This window comes from Astatotilapia calliptera, chromosome 22 (genome assembly GCF_964374335.1).
Source record: "Astatotilapia calliptera chromosome 22, fAstCal68.1, whole genome shotgun sequence".
In the NCBI taxonomy this organism is placed as follows: Eukaryota; Metazoa; Chordata; class Actinopteri; order Cichliformes; family Cichlidae; genus Astatotilapia; species Astatotilapia calliptera.
Genome location: NC_137442.1, coordinates 5,280,494 through 5,299,542, shown reverse-complemented (window position 1 = coordinate 5,299,542; position 19,049 = coordinate 5,280,494). Strand labels below are relative to the sequence as shown.

The 19,049-nt window shown below is 39.2% G+C and overlaps 1 protein-coding gene and 1 long non-coding RNA gene across 3 annotated transcripts in view; one reads left to right on the top strand and one right to left on the bottom strand.

Moving 5' to 3' along the window:
* Positions 1–19,049, bottom strand: part of LOC145423501 (uncharacterized) — a 152,313-nt gene that overhangs the window by 120,277 nt on the left and 12,987 nt on the right. The gene's annotated exons all lie outside the window — the stretch shown is intronic.
* On the top strand, positions 71–18,968 carry LOC113015197 (major histocompatibility complex class I-related protein 1-like). Its single transcript, XM_080296106.1, has 6 exons — positions 71–250; positions 1,660–1,923; positions 6,297–6,575; positions 12,771–13,097; positions 14,548–14,655; positions 16,776–18,968. Exons 1-6 carry the CDS (start codon positions 193–195, stop codon positions 16,898–16,900), a joined length of 1,161 nt encoding a protein of 386 aa, XP_080152232.1. The 5' UTR covers positions 71–192; the 3' UTR covers positions 16,901–18,968.

Below are 19,049 nucleotides of genomic sequence, written 5' to 3'. Positions count from 1 at the left end.
AAAGGAAAACACATTCTGTCTTTTTTAACACTGGACGCTAGTCTTGATTTCGAGGACTTTTACTGTGAAAGAAAGGAACAGGAAGACGCTGTTTTCACACGTACGGTACATAAAACCTAACGGGTTTCTAGAATTGAACCGCTCAGCGAAAATTAACAGCAAAATTATTCTAGCAGTAATTACAGGATCACGATGAAGACAATATGTTTTTATTCATGTTGCTTCTTTTTTTATTCCACGTCATCTGCAGGTAAAGAGAAAATATTTTGAACTCATCTGACCCAGAGCAGGGCGTCAACTTTCGCTTTACTTTAAAGCTCTTTTTAGCCTGATTTTCACGAAAATAACTGCTGATAAAAACCTCACCAAAACGAATACCTTTTTTATTACTCACTGTGTGATAACGGAAACTACAGCTGTGTTTGATTATCGTCGACGGTAGCAAAGTCTTTACTGTATAACGTGGTATATTTCGTGCCATAACATATTTGCCCCGTTGAACAAGTGTTTAGAAGGTTTTTGGATCAATACGCACATTACACACATTTTTATAGATGTTGGTTTAATAATTTAATGTCGATGTTACAAACGCATGCAAAACAGATGCAAACCAGATGACCAGATTTGGTCAAACATCTTCGTCAGAGTAAAAAGAATGGGGTTAATTTTGTCGTTGTTTTGCTTTTCTCTTGTCACATAGACTAATTTCCTTTGACTCCAGCGCCAATAATGCTAACTGAATCAGTATTTATATCCTGGGTGAAGTATTTATATCCTGGGTAATGTAAGATATATATTAGATTCCAAGACAATGAGAATATTATATTTTTCATTGTTTCTACCCTATCTGAGTTATTGTGTTGAAGTATGGGGGAATACATATGTGACTAATATGAAACCATTATATTTATTACAGAAGAGAGCGCTTAATTATGCATAATGTTAAATATAGAGAACACACTAATAGTTTGTTTATAAAATCGAAATTATTAAAACTAGAAGATATAGTGAAATTACAGAAATTAATTATTATGTTTAGGGCAAAAAATAAAACTACCTCTTAAGTTACAAAGTTTATTTGTATTGTGTTCATAAAATGGGGACGGCAGAAGGAAATTTTATTTTAAGCATCGATTTGCTCGAACCACACAAAGGCAAATGTGTCCAACAGTCATAGGCATAAGAAACTGGAATTCTCTCAATGATCATCTTAAGTGTTGTACAAATGTTTCTCAATTTAAAATCTGCTATAAGAATAAAATGATAAACCAGTATAAAGAAATAACAGAATTTAATTGTAGAATAAATGATCCTTTCAGTTTGATATTTGGTGGTATTGCTCATTGTTGAGTATATTGTTCTGTTTAGTTTGTTTTGTTATGTGCAGAATATTGTCAGAGTGTAATTTTGGTTACTTGTATTGTCACAGATAGGGGGCAGGTGTCAATAAGAATTTATTCTTCTTCCTTCTCCTTTTCATGCATGGAAACAGTGTTACTTTAATTGAAAGGAAGGTTGTGTATGGGAAATGAATTACTGGTGTACCTTGTGTGAAACAAACAAACAAAAAAATCATACTGAACCAATCATGTTTCTGACATTTTCTCTGAATGTTTTATTTACTTTTATTTAACACTACAAAAATTGTTTATTCCACAGTGAAACACTCACTGCAGTATCTGGTCACTGCATCTTCTGGAGTCCCAAACATCCCAGAGTATATGGGTGCTATGATGCTTGATGACATTCAGCTGGGTTCCTGTGACAGCATCAACAAGACAGTAGAACCAAGACAGGACTGGGTGAAGAAGATGCTTGAAAACGAAACTGAGCTGTTGGAGAGATTGACTCAGGAGTGCTTTCAGGATCGGAAAAACTTTGGAAAGCGTATTTCTAGTCTGAAGGAGCAGTTCCAGAGTGAAGGTGCAGTAATATATATTTTTAGAACAATTATGTCAATTGATAAGCAAAAAGAAAACAATTGATATAAAATTATTTTGTTAATTATCAGTTAAAGATTTTTGAAGTCTTATTTTTGTTTTCACCAACTGAATCATAAACCTTGTTAGTGTGAGCGTTCTTTAAAAAGGATGATGAAGCAATAGTTCGAGTTTTGCATAAAAAATAATTAGACAGTGATATAGATTTTTCCTTTAAAAGCTTATATATATATATATATATATATATATATATATATATATATATATATATATATATATATATATATATATATATATATATATATATCATGCATCCATTGGACGTAAAACTTACATCTTATTGCACCAGCATGCATCTGCTCTTATATAACTATCATTAGCTTACAGCTTTAAGTGTTAAAGTTATGTGCTGACTAAAAATGAAGACAAAATGATAGTTTATTAAATATACCTGTAATAAAATTAGCAGATTGTCTCGATGGAATTTAGTAAACACAGCCATCTGCTCCTTGCTATCTAAAATATAATAAACAGGACACTGGAGTCAATTCTTGACCATCTCACACTTCTGTTTAATCAGTTTGACTAACCCTCTGTTTGACATTTATTCATTTGTGTGAAAACTATAACTTTAATCTCAGCCAAACCGATTTACTCGGAAACAAATAAAACACTGAAAAAAGCCAAACAAGAACATTTTTAAGTTATCTAAGTGACTTATATATTGTTTAACCTGAGTAGCCAAAACCATGGAGGTCTGAAAACGATGCGCAGACTATTAAATTAGTCCAGGGGCGTTTTTAGCCCATTTTTGGAAGTGCTGAAGCACCCCCAAAATGAATCAAAGCACCCCCAAAGATTTCTTACTTTTTTTTGGCAATATTTGCTGTTTGTGTCACACACTACTAAAAATATAAAAACCATACAGTACTTGGTTGAGACATAATGTTTTAACAACAAAAGTATAGATATCCCCCCCAAAAGAAAAGGAAAAAAAAAAGGGTTTGTTCCAGCTCACCTCTCCCCTGCTCTGGTTCTAGCGCCCTTTCTGCCAGTAGCTGAGACGCAGTGGAGCAGAGGTGTAAGTGCCTGGCTTAAAACAGGACATTTTGGCTGCATTTAACCTTCAGTTACTCTTTATATAGTTTGGTAGGAGTCAGACCATGTTTCTTTTTTAGCTGAAAAACATTACACCAGGTAACCTGCAGTGTTGACAATGTGTTTTCCAACGATGTTTGCTACCCTACAATCTGTCCTACTCTGTAGTAAAATCAGCGACATTTGACCGTCCTGTTGCTCCCATTGAAATTTATACAGTCTATTTATAATCTAAAATTTAAAATTGTCCGTAGCCTGCTGTTGTTACCACTGTCCTGTTTGAAAGCTGCTTATTTTGTCATATGTGCATGTGCAAAGGTACTAACTAGATAACTGACTGGATGCCTATTAACCTTATAACTCCTGTTGTGTGTGTGTGTGTGTGTGTGTGTGTGTGTGTGTGTGTGTGTGTGTGTGTGTGTGTGTGTGTGTGTGTGTGTGTGTGTGTGTGTGTGCACAGAGAGACAGCCAGGTTCATAATGGATACAAGGAAGTTTTTTCAAAAAAAGGAGCCACGTTAAGGTAAAAGTTTAAGATCAAATGATCCGTCAAGGAATAGGATAATGTTGGATCAGTGTTTCAATATTTATATCTTTTATTAGATGTACATGTGGTTTGGTTATTTGCCTTTTGGTTGAAAGTACACTGCGAGACGACTTTTTATTAGAGATCTTAATAGTATTTTTTTCATGTTAATGTAATTTTTTTTCATCTAATTGAATACAATATATTTGTGTATGATTGTCAGGTTACGATATGTATTTTTTTTATTCCAATCCATTCTTCCTTTCATCATTTAAATAACCTTTATCAGATTTGATGGTTTTGTTACAGAGTTTAAAAAAAGTGTTTTGCTTTTCTTTCATAAATGTGGGGATTAAATTGTGTTAAAATGTACAAAACAGTGATGCCATGTTTTATGACGAGGACCCAGGCACAGAGAGACTTGATGCATTTAAGAATCTTATGATTTAATAAAGAAATTTGCCGACTTGAACAATGATGGTAAAATTATGATGACTGATAATGGAGATGAAGACAACAGACAAAGAGGACAGGGAGGAACAGGGGTTTAAATGCACCAAGGAGACAGTCAGAGAGAACTCTGGACAACTGGAGACATTTAAGAATGCAGGGACTGACAGAGACAAGGAAGAAGTCTCATCATAAAGTTTACCTTGCCTGGCTGGGCAGCTCTCTGGGTGCTCAGCACCCCCAAAGCTCTGATCCTAGAATCACCCCTGAATTAGTTGTTGACGATTTTGATAGTCGACGTAATTGTGGCTGCCTTACTCTGGACAACTGTTTTTGTCATGTAATTGGATTGCACTTTGTCAGGCCTCTACCCTAAGACTTGACCAATTTGAGTGTCCCACCTGAAGGCTAGGCTTCTGCTGGTCTAGCCTTTATGGTCACTAAGGCACGTAAACCCCCTGACCGCGTTAAGGGGGCAATCCCTCGGGAAAACAGAAAAGCAAAAAAACAACAAATGAAATGAAACATTGCTCATCAGATTCTAACAATTAAAACAGAACATTTACCTTAATTGGATGGCCTAATTCAAGTAAATTTGCAAAATGAAGTAAGAATAAAATAAGACCTCTCAATATAGCCAATACTTACAAAATGGGTTGGTATAGTAAAAAAACAACAACATAAACACCTGTTTATCGTGGTTTCATTGAAAATCAAATTAACAGAGAGACGTTAAACGCACCTCAGTGCCTGCCGTAGCTAAATGGGAGAAAGTACGTTCTTCGCAGCTGGATGGTTAATAAATTGGATTTAACTTAACCACAATACTTTGACATGAGTTCTTTATAAACTTGAGTCTAACATGAAGGCAGTGGCAAGATGCGTCGCATGGATGTTTAGCTGGGGAGAGTGAGAGTTCTCTGCTGAGTGCTGTGTGAGCCTGCGCAAAAACAGAGCACGGAGGCATAGAGCGAACGAGACGTGAAACCTATCATCTCATTTGTGCCTTTTCCAGTGGATTTTTCAGCTACTATAATAAATCTTGTTCATATTCAGTTTGTGGGTAATCTATTATTTTCTTTCTCAACTTTTAAAAGTTTGACTTAAGGGGGCAGGACATTTGTTTAAGGGGTCATTGCCCCCTCTTGCCCCAGCGTATAGCCGGCCCTGGTGTTGCTGCTTTACCAGGTGTAACAATTAAGTTTAGCATCCAGGCATCCATGAAAATAGAATTCATTAAATTTAACGGAGTTCGAAGTTAACAGGAAGTTTGCTCGCTAGTTCCCACCTAAACATGATATAGCATGTTCTGACTGAGAAATTTGTGAAAAAATTAAAACATACAGCTCTGCTATCACTTCCAACATAAATTAAAAGAGAAATCTAAACAGCAGTGACGTTTGTAGGGTTACTGAAGTTGCACTAGCTGGTATATAATGATGTGCTACGTGAGATAATCCATCCACAATACGAGGTTAGTCATTATTAAACTGCAACAACATGGGAATAGAGCAGCTGTGAGAGAATTCAACGTGAATAAATCGATGGTACGGAAGTAGAGGAAGCAAGAATGAGTTGAGTAAAGTTTGAGTTATCGCTTAATGCGCCGTCAGTTTCTGTCAGTGGTCAGTTTCGATCTCTTGTTTTTCTTTTAATCTTGACACACCAAGCCTACTTTTACATGTTGCAGAATTCCATCACCTTCATATTCATATTTGATTACTTATTCTTTTTACCTCCGTTGTGGCTTTGTGTATATTTAGTTTAATATTTGTATCTCATGATTCATTCTTGTTATAGTTAGTATTTACTTTGTTGCGTGGTTTCTTTAGTTTATTAGAAGTTTAGGACTCTTTTCTGTGGTTTCTTGTGAATTTATTATATTAATTTCAGTTTCTGTTCTGGTTAGTGATGTACACGTTGCTTCTGCTTAGTTCACCTTTGTGTCCCAGCGTTGTCTGCATTTCTCCTTCCTTGTTCCCCTCTCTAGTTCTTCAGTCATCTATGTCGATTTAACCCTCGTTTCCTAATCAGTTGTGGCTTCTTGTTTTATTTTGGTAACTGTTATTCTTAGTTTCTTGTGTTACATTTACTTCCTCTGCCCAAATATTTATACTTTCCAACCATGCATCCCACATGTGCTCTCCTCTCACTATCCCATGAGTGCGTTTGGGTCCACATCCTACCTGCCATGCATCATATCCATGACGCAGTGCACCCATGACAATGTGCAATATTAAAATATTATACTGCTATCTCTCTTTTCTTTGTTTCTCTCTTCAGGTTTTAACATTTTACAGAAGAGAGAAGGTTGTGAATGGGATGAAAAAACTGGAGAGGTGACTGGATTTTCAAAGTACGGTTATAACGGAGAAGACTTTGTTGAGTATGATCTGAAGAGACTGACATGGATCGCACTGAAACCAGAAGCTGCTATTACTAAACAAAGATGGGATGCTGACAGTGGTAGAACAAAATACGGGGAAAACTTCTTCACTAACATTTACCCAGAGTGGATGAAGAAGTCTTTGTCCTATGGGAACAGCTCCCTGCAGAGAACAGGTAGAGTCACACAACCTGATGTGGTTTCATGGACGCAGTAGTGTTTATTTTGTGTTGCATGGTCTTCCAAGAAATACAGTTGTATGACAAAACATTTTGGGATTAATTTTGTATTTCATCATTTTGTTTACAAAAAACAATACAAGAACACATTATACATTTTCAAAAATTAAGAAAACCATGTGCAAGGGTAGTTGTAGATAATATAACATTTTAAAAGATTGTAATGAAATCAGTTTCACATTTTTTGTAGCTCATTCCATTTAAAGGCAGCAAAATATTTTAGTTTAGCGTAAACAAGAGGTACACCTAATGTTAAAATATACTGTGATGTGTTTTCAAATCCCAGTTATCTCTGTACAGAACTCTGGATCGGCTCTCGTTCAAGGGTTCAGAGTCTCGTCCTAGGAGTATTACCACTATAGGTACCACAATAGAAACTTATTTAAACAGATGGTGTTGGGAATTCACCCAGCAACTAACTACCTCAATCTGAATTTCCACCCTGCTGCCCCATAGGTGACGCACCCTACTAGCAACCCTGAATAGGTATTATCAACAGCCAATCTAGGTACTAGTGGTAGAGATGAAGATGGAGGCTTGAATGGAGCCTGAGTGATGAGGGAGAGACAGAGATGGGGAGGAGGTGGATTGCACTAAGCCAGGGGTCGGCAACCTGCGGCTCTTTAGTCCTTATAGTGCAGCTACGCGTGGTTTGGGAAATTAAATTAGAAGTATTTAGCTGAAGTGTATTTTATTTATGTTAGTTCTTTTTTAACTTGTAGTTCTAAATTGGAAGATTATTGTGATATTGAAATATAAAAATAAAATTATATTCTATTATTTCTTCATCGCTCAAAATAAGTGTCACACTCGCAGAAGCCGGTGTACCCGCCGAAACGCCGTGCATTTATCGAGACTTTCAACCCCAGGTAGACCAATTATGGATCTTCGGATCCACATTATGTCAGCAGCTCCACCGTGAACTATGTTAAAAACAAACACCGCTCACGCCTCACAGATGACAGCTTACAGTCCTGCGTAAAGATAAAAGTGACTTAATACAGCCCTGATTTGCAGACGCTGTGCGCAGAGGTTCAGGAGCAGAAGTCCCATTGTAAGCATACCATGGCAGACCGACGATATTTGTATGAACACGCTTTTCAGCATCTCTTTATTGACCACACATGGTTGCTGTGAGCTGACACAACAGCAGAGAGAGCACAGACGTTAAGGCGGCGAGGCGTGATTGCGGGTGCCGCTCAGGTGTGTCCGACTCCCCTGCAGGTGCGCTGCACACCACGCCCCGCCACACGCATTAACCTGATAAAATACATATTTAGGCAGAATTTTGCAAATATCTATTTTTCATCTTTTAGCAGCATAGAGCTTTTTTTCCAATTACTTTTTAAAAGTCAGGTCAAGGCTCCAAAATCCCAAAGGCGGTATAAGGGTGACGGCTCACAACAGTTTTTGTTTGCTACATGGATCATTTTAGTTCAGCTGGGTGTCTTTCCTTTTGTTATATTTCTTTAAGAGTTCAAAATGTGTTAATTACATAAATAAAATGTAATTTTCTCTGTAGCACTTCATGGATTTCATAAACAACACACCTTAGTTGTTCACACAAAGCATAAAGGTAAAAAAAAAACAGTATATACAGTGTTATCTTCATTTTAGATGTCAAAAACTATTTGCGGCTCCCAGTGTTTTCTTTTGCGTGGAAACCGGGTCCAAATGGCTCTTTGGGTCTTAAAGGTTGCTGACCCCTGCACTAAGCTGTCTGTACGGGAGACTGAAAGATGCGCAGTGAGATTTAAAGTACGAGGAGTGAGGACTGATTGGCCTGACAAAGGCCTGGAGAAAGATCATTGGTTTAAACCCACCATGTTACAATTAGCTTCACAGCGCGGGAAAGTGGAAGTTATGTAATGATTAGATTTGTCACTAACACATAGGAAGCAAATAGATGAGTACCTACCTTATTGAATTTCCGCATAAGCTTCATTACATTACTTCATTACTGAGCCTAAGAAGCTTCTGATAGTTTGAGTCCATTTGAGTTAATTGGTGACACAACTGTGGATGAAAATAAAGGCACAACCCAAACACAGAGCCTCTTTCTTTGACATCATGTGAAAATCAAGAGAAATCAACCAAGACATCAAGAAAAGAACTGTCAACCTCCACAAGTGTGACTCATCCTTAAATGCAATTTCCAGATGCCTGAAGGTCCCACGTTCATCCATTCAGACAATAATATGCAAAAAATATGGGAATGCACAATCATCATACTGCTTGGGAAGAAGACAGATTCTGAGTCTCAGAGAGGAAAGATTTTTGGTCGAAAAGTGTAAATCAACAGCAAAAGACCCTGTGGAGATGAAGGCTGAAGACAGTGTCAAAACAAGTCCTGTACCACCATGAGCTGAAAGGTTACTCTTGGAGGAGAAAGGCATTACTTCACAACCACTATAAAAAAGCCAGAATACAGTTTGCAAATGCACAGGGAGACATGTCCTGTGGTCTGACAAAACCATTGGCCAATGATAAACTGTATATTTGGAGGAAAAAGGGGGAAGCTTTGAAGCCTCAGAACACCACGCCAACTGTGAAGTATAGGGGTGGTAGCATCATGTTGTGGAGCTGTTTTGCTGCAAAAGGAACTCATGCCCTTCACAAAGTAGATGGCATCCTGAGAAAAGAAAATTATTTGGACATATTGAAGCAACATCTAAAGACATCAGCCAGGAAGATGAAGCTTGGGCGCAAATGAGTCTTCCAAAACTAAATAAACTGACCCGCAAGGCCAGTAATGTTGTGGGGATGGAGCTGGACTCCCTTAGGATGGTGTCTGAGAGGCAGATGTTGTCCAAGATGAGGAGAATGCTGGATATTACCTCCGACCCACTCTATGGCATGCTGTCTAGTCACAGGAGCACGTTCAGTGAGAGACTGAGACTACTACAAAGCACCACTGAACGACACAGGAAATCATTCCTGCCCATGGCCATCTCCCTGTACAAGTCCTCCATCTAAAACACTGTAAGCACTGCAGTACAGTGTATTGCAGTGCAATACACACTCTACAATAAAATAGCAAATGACAAAGTTCACTGGTTAGAGTCAAATGTCAATGTTCTGCCTCTGTAATATTCTTTGTCAATATTCCTGATATTTACAACAACCTCTGTAATATTCTTGATTTTTCTAATTGAGCAGTTTGTATATATATTAGTGCCATTTCTCAAATGTGTAAACTCTGTAACATATTGTATTATTTAATAGTTTAGTCCAGGGGTGGGCAAACTTTTTGGCTCAGGGGCCACGCTGAAGTTTAAAATTTACAAAACGGGCCAGGCCAGCACCAGATGCATACATATCAAACAAAAACATTAAGAAAGCATTATAGCGGCGGCAGTGATGACGATGGGGGAGCCGCGCGAGGGGCTGCTCCAGCCGGGAGCGGCGGCGGTGAAGGAGGAGCTGAGCGAGGAGACAGAGGTCCCCGTGCCAGGGGAGTCTGCCAGGGGAGCTGCATGGCATTTGCATTTGCTATCATGCCCCGCCAACTTAAATATGGTACTGGGTCCTGCATTGTGGTTGTTGTTGGTTGTGTTGTTATGTTGAGTTGGGAGCAGGAGAGCTGCAGCTCTGTGTGTCCGAATAAAGAGATGCTTCAAAGCATGACTGTTTGCCGTGGTCATTCACAAAGTACTTAATTAGAGTAACGCCACACTGCGTACCCCGCGAGACACACCAATCTTCGGCTGGCCGGAATAAAATGCCCAACGGGCCGGAGGTGGCCCGCGGGCTGTAGTTTGCCCACCCCTGGTTTAGTCTGTTACCGTTACTGTCTTGGAGCACCTGTAACCCACATAATTTCCTTAGGGATTGATAAAGTAATCTGATTCTGAAAAGGACAGTGACCCCAAGCATACCTCCAAATTAGCTACAAAGTGGCTTAAGGGCAACAAAAGTCATGGTACTTGAGTGGCCATCACAAAGCCCTGATCTCAGTGCCATAGAAAATTTGTGAGCGGCACTGAAAAGACAAATGCGACCAAGGAGGCCTACAAACCTGACCCAGTTACACCAGTTCTGTCAAGAGAAGTGGGCCAAGATGCCAGCAAACTATTATATAAAACCTTTGGAAGGACATTTGGCCCAAGTGAAACAGTTTCAGGACAATTCTACAAAATACTAAGGATGTGTGTATACTTCTGACTTTGATGAAAATAATAAAAAAATACCTAACAATTTTCTCTCTATTTATTCTGACATTTCACAAAAAACATGTTAATATTTATTGATCTAAAACCAAAAAGTTTACTGTATGTGTTTTTTTCAGAAGGATGTAAATGTCTGGTTTCAACTGTACATGTAATTGTACCTTGAGCTTTCCTGCTGCTCCGCTCCTCCCCTCTTACCAAGTTATGCCAGAGGACACAGAGCAGACACATTTGCTCACTAGTGCTGTCTAAAACCTGGTCAGCTTGAAGTTTTAGGAGGGAAAACAGAACAAACCACAGCAGAGAGCAAGTGATCAACACTTGCTTCCAGACGTTCTTGTTGCCAATTTTTAAAATATTTTTCACCGTACCATGTTATTGAATACAACAACAACTACTTCTGAACGTTAACTGTTTATCACCTCTTCAGACATTTTCACTTCAGACCACAGGAGAAACACACCTTTTCATCATTTCCAAGATTTATTGATGATTTCTTACATTAATTAGTTAAAATTCTTTTGAAAAAGAGTTTCCATATTGCAGTTTATTTAGGATTACATTTAGCTTAAAGAGTGCAGTGTTACATCTTAGTATAACTGCAAGAAACCTGGTAACACTTTGACTTGAATAGCTTGTTCTGTTTCAAATTATAAATTCAATTTTGTTTTGATTTTCAGATGTTTGCTTTAGTTATAGTCACAATTATCTATGGAGCTTGGAAAGAAAGCGACTGGACTTCTTTAAGCTTCTTGAAGACGTTTCACCTCTCATCTAAAGAGCTCCTTTAGTTCTAAAACGAAATGGTATTAGTATTTAAATGCTAGTGGGGGTTGACCCCTAACCCACATGATTATAGTCATGTGACTCATCGCATGACCCAAGTTGTGAAAAAAGGTGTGGGTCATGTAAGGACAAGAAACGCATTATTGGCTAAAACAAGCATTCAATATTTATTATTTACTGTTACTGATGCTCATGTTGGTTGCTTTTGTAGTTTCCTTACTGTGTTGTTTTCTTTTTGCTTGTTTTTTTCAGCAGGTGTTGAAGCAGATTTTCAGTGTCTTAACAGTGTAAAATCACTAACCAAATTATCGACTTGTGTTGGAGTAGCCCAAGCCACCATTCACTTTTTTTGCTTTTATACATTAAACACCTTTCTTTAACCTATCATGTGACCTATTGAGGCCACATGATGCAAGATGTGAGTAGGGGTTGAGGCACCTGGGACTGGATCTCCAAACTACATTGTAGATAACGGACAGTTGGTGTTGTAAGCCACCTCCTTTTTGCATCTGAAACCTCTGGTAATAATGACCCATAACTTTTTTTTTCACACTTTGGCTCATGTGACGAGGCACATAATCAATAGTGGGTCAATGACCGTCTTAAGGGACAGGGTTTAGATACCTGGGACTCTCCAATATTTGCCCCACAGTCATGACAATTTGCATATTAATGATCATGAAACTGACCTCACGGTCCATTGTTATTCAGTGGTGCTAGTTTCAGTCATTATGCAAATGTAGTTTTTTTGGGGAATCCTACAGTCAGCTAAGAATGTGAAAGTCACTTGGATGAGTGACAAAATGTTTCTCCCACTGAAAAAACTACGTCCAGATGAACAGATAAACTTTTTGTGATTACTTTACCTCGATGATTGAGCGTGCATAGAGACATTTCCGCCATTTGGTTTCTCGGATGAGAGCTGAAACGTCTACAAGAAAGTTTCTTTCCAAGCTTCATAGACTATCATAACTTGGAAGCCTGAAAACCTACACAGAAAATCAGTCACAATTATTTTCCGCTGATACTATAATGTTTTATATGTAACACATACACTGTACATATACTCCTATTGAATTTCTTTTTCTTTGTTTTTCTTTGTATCCTCATCTGGTTTATTTTCTAATTGCTATTTCTTCCTTCCCCCTGCCTGCATTGCCTCCATCTGTCTCTACAGTTCTTCCCTCAGTGTCTCTTCTCCAGAAGACTCCCTCCTCTCCGGTCAGCTGCTACGCTACAGGTTTCTATCCTAAAAGAGTCATGATGTTTTGGATGAAAGATGAAGAAGAGATCCATGAAGGTGTGGATCACAGAGAGATCCTCCCCAACGATGATGAGACCTTCCAGATGAATGTTGATCTGAATGTTTCATCAGTCAAACCTGAAGACTGGAGAAGATATGACTGTGTGTTTCAGCTCTCCAATAGTGAACAAGTCATCACCAAACTGGACAAAACAGTGATCAGAACAAACTGTGCAAAAACAATACTTTGCAATGATGGAGGTGAGAGAAACATTATGTTTGCTGATATTGTTAATGTAATGCTTGATTTGTTTATCCTACATTGGATCCCAGGAGGCATAGCTATTCATGTTGGGAATAACTCTTGTAGATCTTAATGGGGAAGAATTTCTTCTTTTTTCTTAAATTATTGTATATTACAATCATTTTCTCTCTCTTTCATTGTACATATAAGTTGTTACTGTTAATATTAGTAAGAAAAAAATCATAACCCCCTTAATGTGATATTAGAACTTCTACATTTGTCACCAAACTACATAAATCCATGACCAAAGGGGCAGAAACAACATAAGTAATCGATCAATCAAGTAAGAGCAACTCATTTATTTCCCATGACTGCTAAAACTGTGTATTGTCTATAATGTGGTGCTTCAATGTCCATCCACCCACTTACTTCCCCTTATTTGGGGCCAAGTTGTGGGGGACAGCAGACTAAGAAGGTCTGGCAGAGAAGTCAGACCTCCCTCCCTCTCCCTAGCCGCCTGCTCCACCTTATATGGGGGAACACCAAGGAATTCCCAGGCTAGCCAAGAGATGTAATCTCTCCAGGGTGTCGTGCCCTAGGGCCTCCATCTGGTGAGACATGCCTGGAACAGTTGCCAAACTACTTCAGCTGGCTCCTTTTAATGTGGACGAGTAGCTGCTCTCCTCTGAGCCCCTCTTGAATGGCTGACCTCCTCACCCCATCTCTAAGGGAGGGGCCAGGCCCTAGTTTCTGTCGCTTGCATTTGTATCTCATTCTTTCAGTCACTACCCAGAGCTTGTAACTATAGGTGCTCAGTTCTCTCTTCACCATGATGGACTGGTACAGCATCCGCATTACTGCAGATGCCGCCCCAATCCATCTGTCAATTTCTCACTCCCCTCACCCGTCACTTGTGAACAGTACCCTGATAGATTTAAACTCATCCACTTGGGGGAGTGATCCCCAAGGCCTCCACCTCTGACTGCCACACATTGCAGCCAACACCTATTTCCCCTGGGAGTGGTAGGCTTACAGGAGGGCTTCTGACTATTTCTTTGATTCAGAGTATGTGAGGTGTTACTGGTGTTAAAACTTGTAAGAATACCCTTTTTAAAGTTTACACTTTATACCATGTAACTCTGATAGTGAACTTCTACATTTTAAAATTCAACACTGTCTCTAACGTGTGTCTAATAAAATCCTCAGTTTATTTATGGCTTTTCACTGAGGCATATGTTACTGAATGCAGTTAGAAGTGAAAACTAGAGCTCCTGCTAATGAGTTACATAGTTAGTAATATAATTTTAGTGCATTTGTCCTGCTTAATTGAAATATGTAGTGTAGATGAAACCTATAGGATGGATGTGTGATTTTATTATAATGTTTTAGGCAACTGTTGTTGTGATTTGGCGCTATGTAAATAAAACTGAACTGAATGTACTTTTTAAAATTTTGTTTTTTACTTAGTAGAGACGCCCGATGCCAGGATGACTGCTGTCATCACTGCAGTGGTTGCTGCAGTGGTTGTTCTTTCTGTGGCTGCTGTTGGATTTGTTGTTTACAAAAAGAAAAAAGGTAAGAGATTCAAATGAGCGCAGCTGGCATTCTGATACAGACTGTAAACCTGAACTCATCTGGCATTTTGAAATCCTTTTTTTATTTCAGAAAAACAGTGTACCTTGAAAGTAAACGTCTATATAGTGGTCCCTCTCTATAATGCGTTTCACCTTTTGTGGCCTCGCTGTTTCACTGATTTTCTTTGTGCAATTTTGCATACTTTCTTTTTTTTTTGCGTCCTTATAAGGCTGCAGACCATTGTCAATCAATCTTGTGCTGTGTCTCCTGTACAGTACAGATTGTGTTCAACTTGTCAAATTTACATAATTCTTCGATCTCTACAGTGTGACTCTGAAGTGCTGTACTGTATGTATGTAAGTTTTCTCCCCAACAAACACAACAATGTCGCCAAACCTTTTTGCACCGTCAAAGGCACCTGCGGTAGCACTCAAAAAGAAAAGAAAAGGCAGAGGAAGATGCTAACCGTCGCACAAAAAGTTAGACTAATGGACATGCTAAAGGACGGTAGAAGTTACCGTATTTTTGGGACCATAAGGTGCACAGAATTATAAGGCGCATTAAGCGAAACAAAACTGTCAGATAAGTCAAACTTTACTCAACTGCATATAGAAGTCATTGAGTCCATGGACTCAAGTAGCTGCATCAATGCACTACGCAGACTTTTTGCTTTAAGAGGGCGTGTGAAGCAGCTGAGGTCAGACTGTGGTACAAACTTTGTTGGAGCATGTTCTGAATTAGGAATAAGACAAGATGATCAGAGTCAAGACAAGATCCCGAGATACCTCTACGAACACGGCTGTACATGAGAGTTCAACCCTCCACATGCCTCGCATATGGGAGGTGTGTAGGATTGGTGTAACCAGGAGGATACTGGACTCCATGTTGTCTCACGGTAAACACAGTTCCCTGACTCATGAAGTGCTCTGTACCTTGATGGCAGAGGTGTCTGCTATAATCAATGCAAGGCCATTAATCCCAGTCTCCTCCGATCCTTCTTCACCACTGCTGCTGACTCCTGCTATGATAGTAACGCAGAAACCTGGTGTACCACCTCCAGCTGGCGAGTTTGTTGGAAAAGAACTTTTGAAGTGCCAGTGGAGACGAATACAGGTACTTGCTGATGAATTCTGGACGCTCACCTTCCTGGCTCTTGAAAAGTAGTTTGGCTGGCTGTTTATCTATGTTCACACTCAGGGAGTTTAACACATAGAGAGAACAGTACATTATATATTTTTGAACATATAGCATAATGATAATACTAGTTATTGTAAACTTTACAAACCACCCAGCAGTATTTCATTTCATTTCATTTCATTTTTATTTATTTCACACTTGGTACTACAAATCAAACAAAACAACCACATCTTCTGTCATCTTCTGTCAAAGGAGCTTGCAAAGAAAAGCGTCTGGACTTCTTTAAGTTGCTTGAAAACGTTTCACCTCTCATCTGAGAAGCTTCTTCAGTTCTAAGGTCAAATGGTATAGTATAGTATAGTATAGTATAGTATAGTATAGCACGTATAGTGCATCTGCAGGTAAATGAACATCAAATCTCTAAGACAGACTGAAATCTGTATATTTATCACCCTTATGATAAAACCCATGTCAGCCATTGGTTTATGGACTTTGTATTTTGAAGCCTCAACATTTGCTTTATTGCTATTGCTACGTTGGTTTTTGTGAGCCTTTTGGGACCATATTAGAATCTGGAGTCATGCACACTATTGTTTCATTTAGTGTGTATCCATAAGATTCGTACAGCAGATCCAAGTTGTGCCTTGAAAACAGGAAAGTCGTTTGCATAGAGGAGAACTTTAATAGCAGGCTTGTACAAAGTGAGGCTTTGTGCTCACATTTGCTGCAAACACTCGTTTTACCCTGTTTGATGCAGAATTCACTTGAAATCATGCAAGAACTGGACTTGTTTTTTATAATGTGTTCTTGTGAATTGATTGTGTATCGCGTATGTTTGATTTGACTTTCTGCAAGACAACAGTCGCCCGCTGGCCAAAAAGGTTTTCCAAATACCTCCACGTGATCTAGCCTTGATTTAGAAAAGAATAGCAAAAAAAATCTGCACCTCCTGCTTCAGATGCAATTTGTGTTTCTGTGTTCAGAGGCAGCGGTGAGAGGGGAGACCTCGGATCATCCAGCTGGAGAGCCTGACCAGGAGGAGTCGAACATTAACTCAGCTCTTCCAGGGCACCCTGCAGACTCGGCTGCTGGCAACAGCGAGGGATGACGTGAACGCCAGTGAGCCAGCGAGTCAGACCTTCTGAGGACGGTTTCACTTTTCTCTCTTCCGTATAATTGACTCTTTCCTCTGTCTCTCAGCTCCTTGTCTCAGAGTGGGAGGGATTTGAAGCACAAAGGGAAGATGTCATGGTCCTGGGTCGAGCGACCCAGTGTTTGAGCTTTATGTATCTTTTGTATTCATTTGTGCCCTAGCTTAGCACATCTAGTTTATTTTGAGATTGCTATTTAGTCCTTTGTTCCTTAGTTGTCATCTCCCCCTGTACTAAGTCTCCCTGGTTCATGCGTCATGTCTGCGTGGTTATGTTTAGTTCATGTCATGTCTAATCTCCATGTTTCCTGTTTTACTTTGAAAGTCTGTATTCAATGTCAGTGTATTCAGTTTCACTTCTCCTGTCCCGTCGTTAGGTTCATGTGTGTCAGCTGTGCTCCCATGTGTGGCCACTTCCCCTGATCATCCCTCATGTGTATTTAGTCTCTGTGTTTCATACAGTCTGTGTCGTGTCATCTGTGTTCCCACCCTCCATGTCCTCACGGCCAGTCTGTACAATCATCGTCATGGTTTTCTGAGTCTCCTTTAGAGATGGCACGATACCACTTTTTTATGTCCGATACCAATATCATAAATTTGGCTATCTGCCGATACCGATATAGTGTTTTTTAATCAACAAAACTGTTTTTTAAATATTTTGCTGCATTTTGTATAAGTTCATACTCAAGTTTAAAACAACAACTACACTAAAACTATTCTGTTATACCTGTATGCAAAAAAAAATATTTCATAGTTCAGCAATACTGATCAATCTAATAAACTTAAACCTACACCATCCTCCCTATTCTGGTATTTTAAAGAGTACTTAGCGTAAATATTAAGCAACCTAACTAATAGGGTTCCAACTCCCAGCAACAAAAATAAATAAATAAAAAATAGGGAACCACCCCTCACGCTCCACCTCATGATGCTTAATCGATGTAATCAACCTTAATTTGATGCAGTGTGAAAAAAAATGCACAGAAATCAATTATTTTTCAAGAAATATTAAATAGATTCAACATCTTTCTTCAACAAAATTGCAGACTGCACAGATGGTACCTTCCCAAAGGAAAAAGTACTATAGCTTACTAGGGTATATATATTAGACTTAATAGTCACTATATACAGTAATGAACTTCTATTCATTTTACATCAAATTAAAACTTTGGGTGTCAGATAATTATTTGTTAAAAGCTAGACATTTTAAATGAGAATAAGAAAGAAAAGTATATATTTGTGCCCCCCTTTTCCCTGTTCATGCTCTATCGGCCCCCCTGGCTAAACTTTGCTAGATCTGCCCCTGCACAGTTACCAGCCGTCAGCTACGTAGAAAAAGATCCTGGTGTAGAAAGTAATATTAAATACATTCTAACAACAGCTGATCAAGCTTAAACGTGCTGCTGTTGTTCAGCCGCTGGTTTCCTCTTTCTGGTGCAAAGTGGGCCAAAAGCAAACTAGAGACACGGACTCGTGACAGAAAAGCCGATCAGCTGATCGTTAAGCAGTTTCATGATTGAAGTAGCAGCAGGAGAGGCAGTCGCTTGTTAAGCTTAACGCAGGAATGCTTTACAAACATTCAGAGATGGACTTACACACTTGCTTTACTTCTCTCGGGATAACTTTGTCGGAGATGAAATGCCGGGTTGCTAGCGAAGCTCCAAATGCTATCCAGACCACCGACAGGTCCCGCATGCCACAGCCGCTCTATCACGTGATGCATACTGCTCCGACGTGCTAACGTTCTGAGGTGAGTTACAGCGTGTTGCAAGTTTTGTGAGGTGCTTTCCTGATATTTAATGGATCGGATTACATTTTTTATTTTTCTCCGATATCCGATCCAGTAATTTAGGTCAGTATCGGACTGATACCGATACGTAATATCGGATCGGTCCATCTCTAGTCTCCTTAGTTTATCAGTATCTGTTTCCCAGTTTAGTTTAGGTTCAGCTTAGTCACGGTGTTTCTGCTTTGTGTTGAGACCTGTCATCAGCCACAATAAAGGCTCGCTTTCAGTTTAAGTTTACTCCGGTCTACTCTCTTGTGTTCGCACCTGGGTCCACCACACACACCACTGCACGGTCTGTCCCCTCAGATCGTGACAGAG

Coding starts and splice junctions, on each gene's coding strand:
- LOC113015197 (XM_080296106.1), top strand. CDS start 193: ATGAAGACAATATGTTTTTATTCATGTTGCTTCTTTTTTTATTCCACG. Junction 6,576..12,770: donor CAGCTCCCTGCAGAGAACAG/GTAGAGTCACAC, acceptor CTGTCTCTACAG/TTCTTCCCTCAGTGTCTCTT. Junction 14,656..16,775: donor TGTTTACAAAAAGAAAAAAG/GTAAGAGATTCA, acceptor TTCTGTGTTCAG/AGGCAGCGGTGAGAGGGGAG.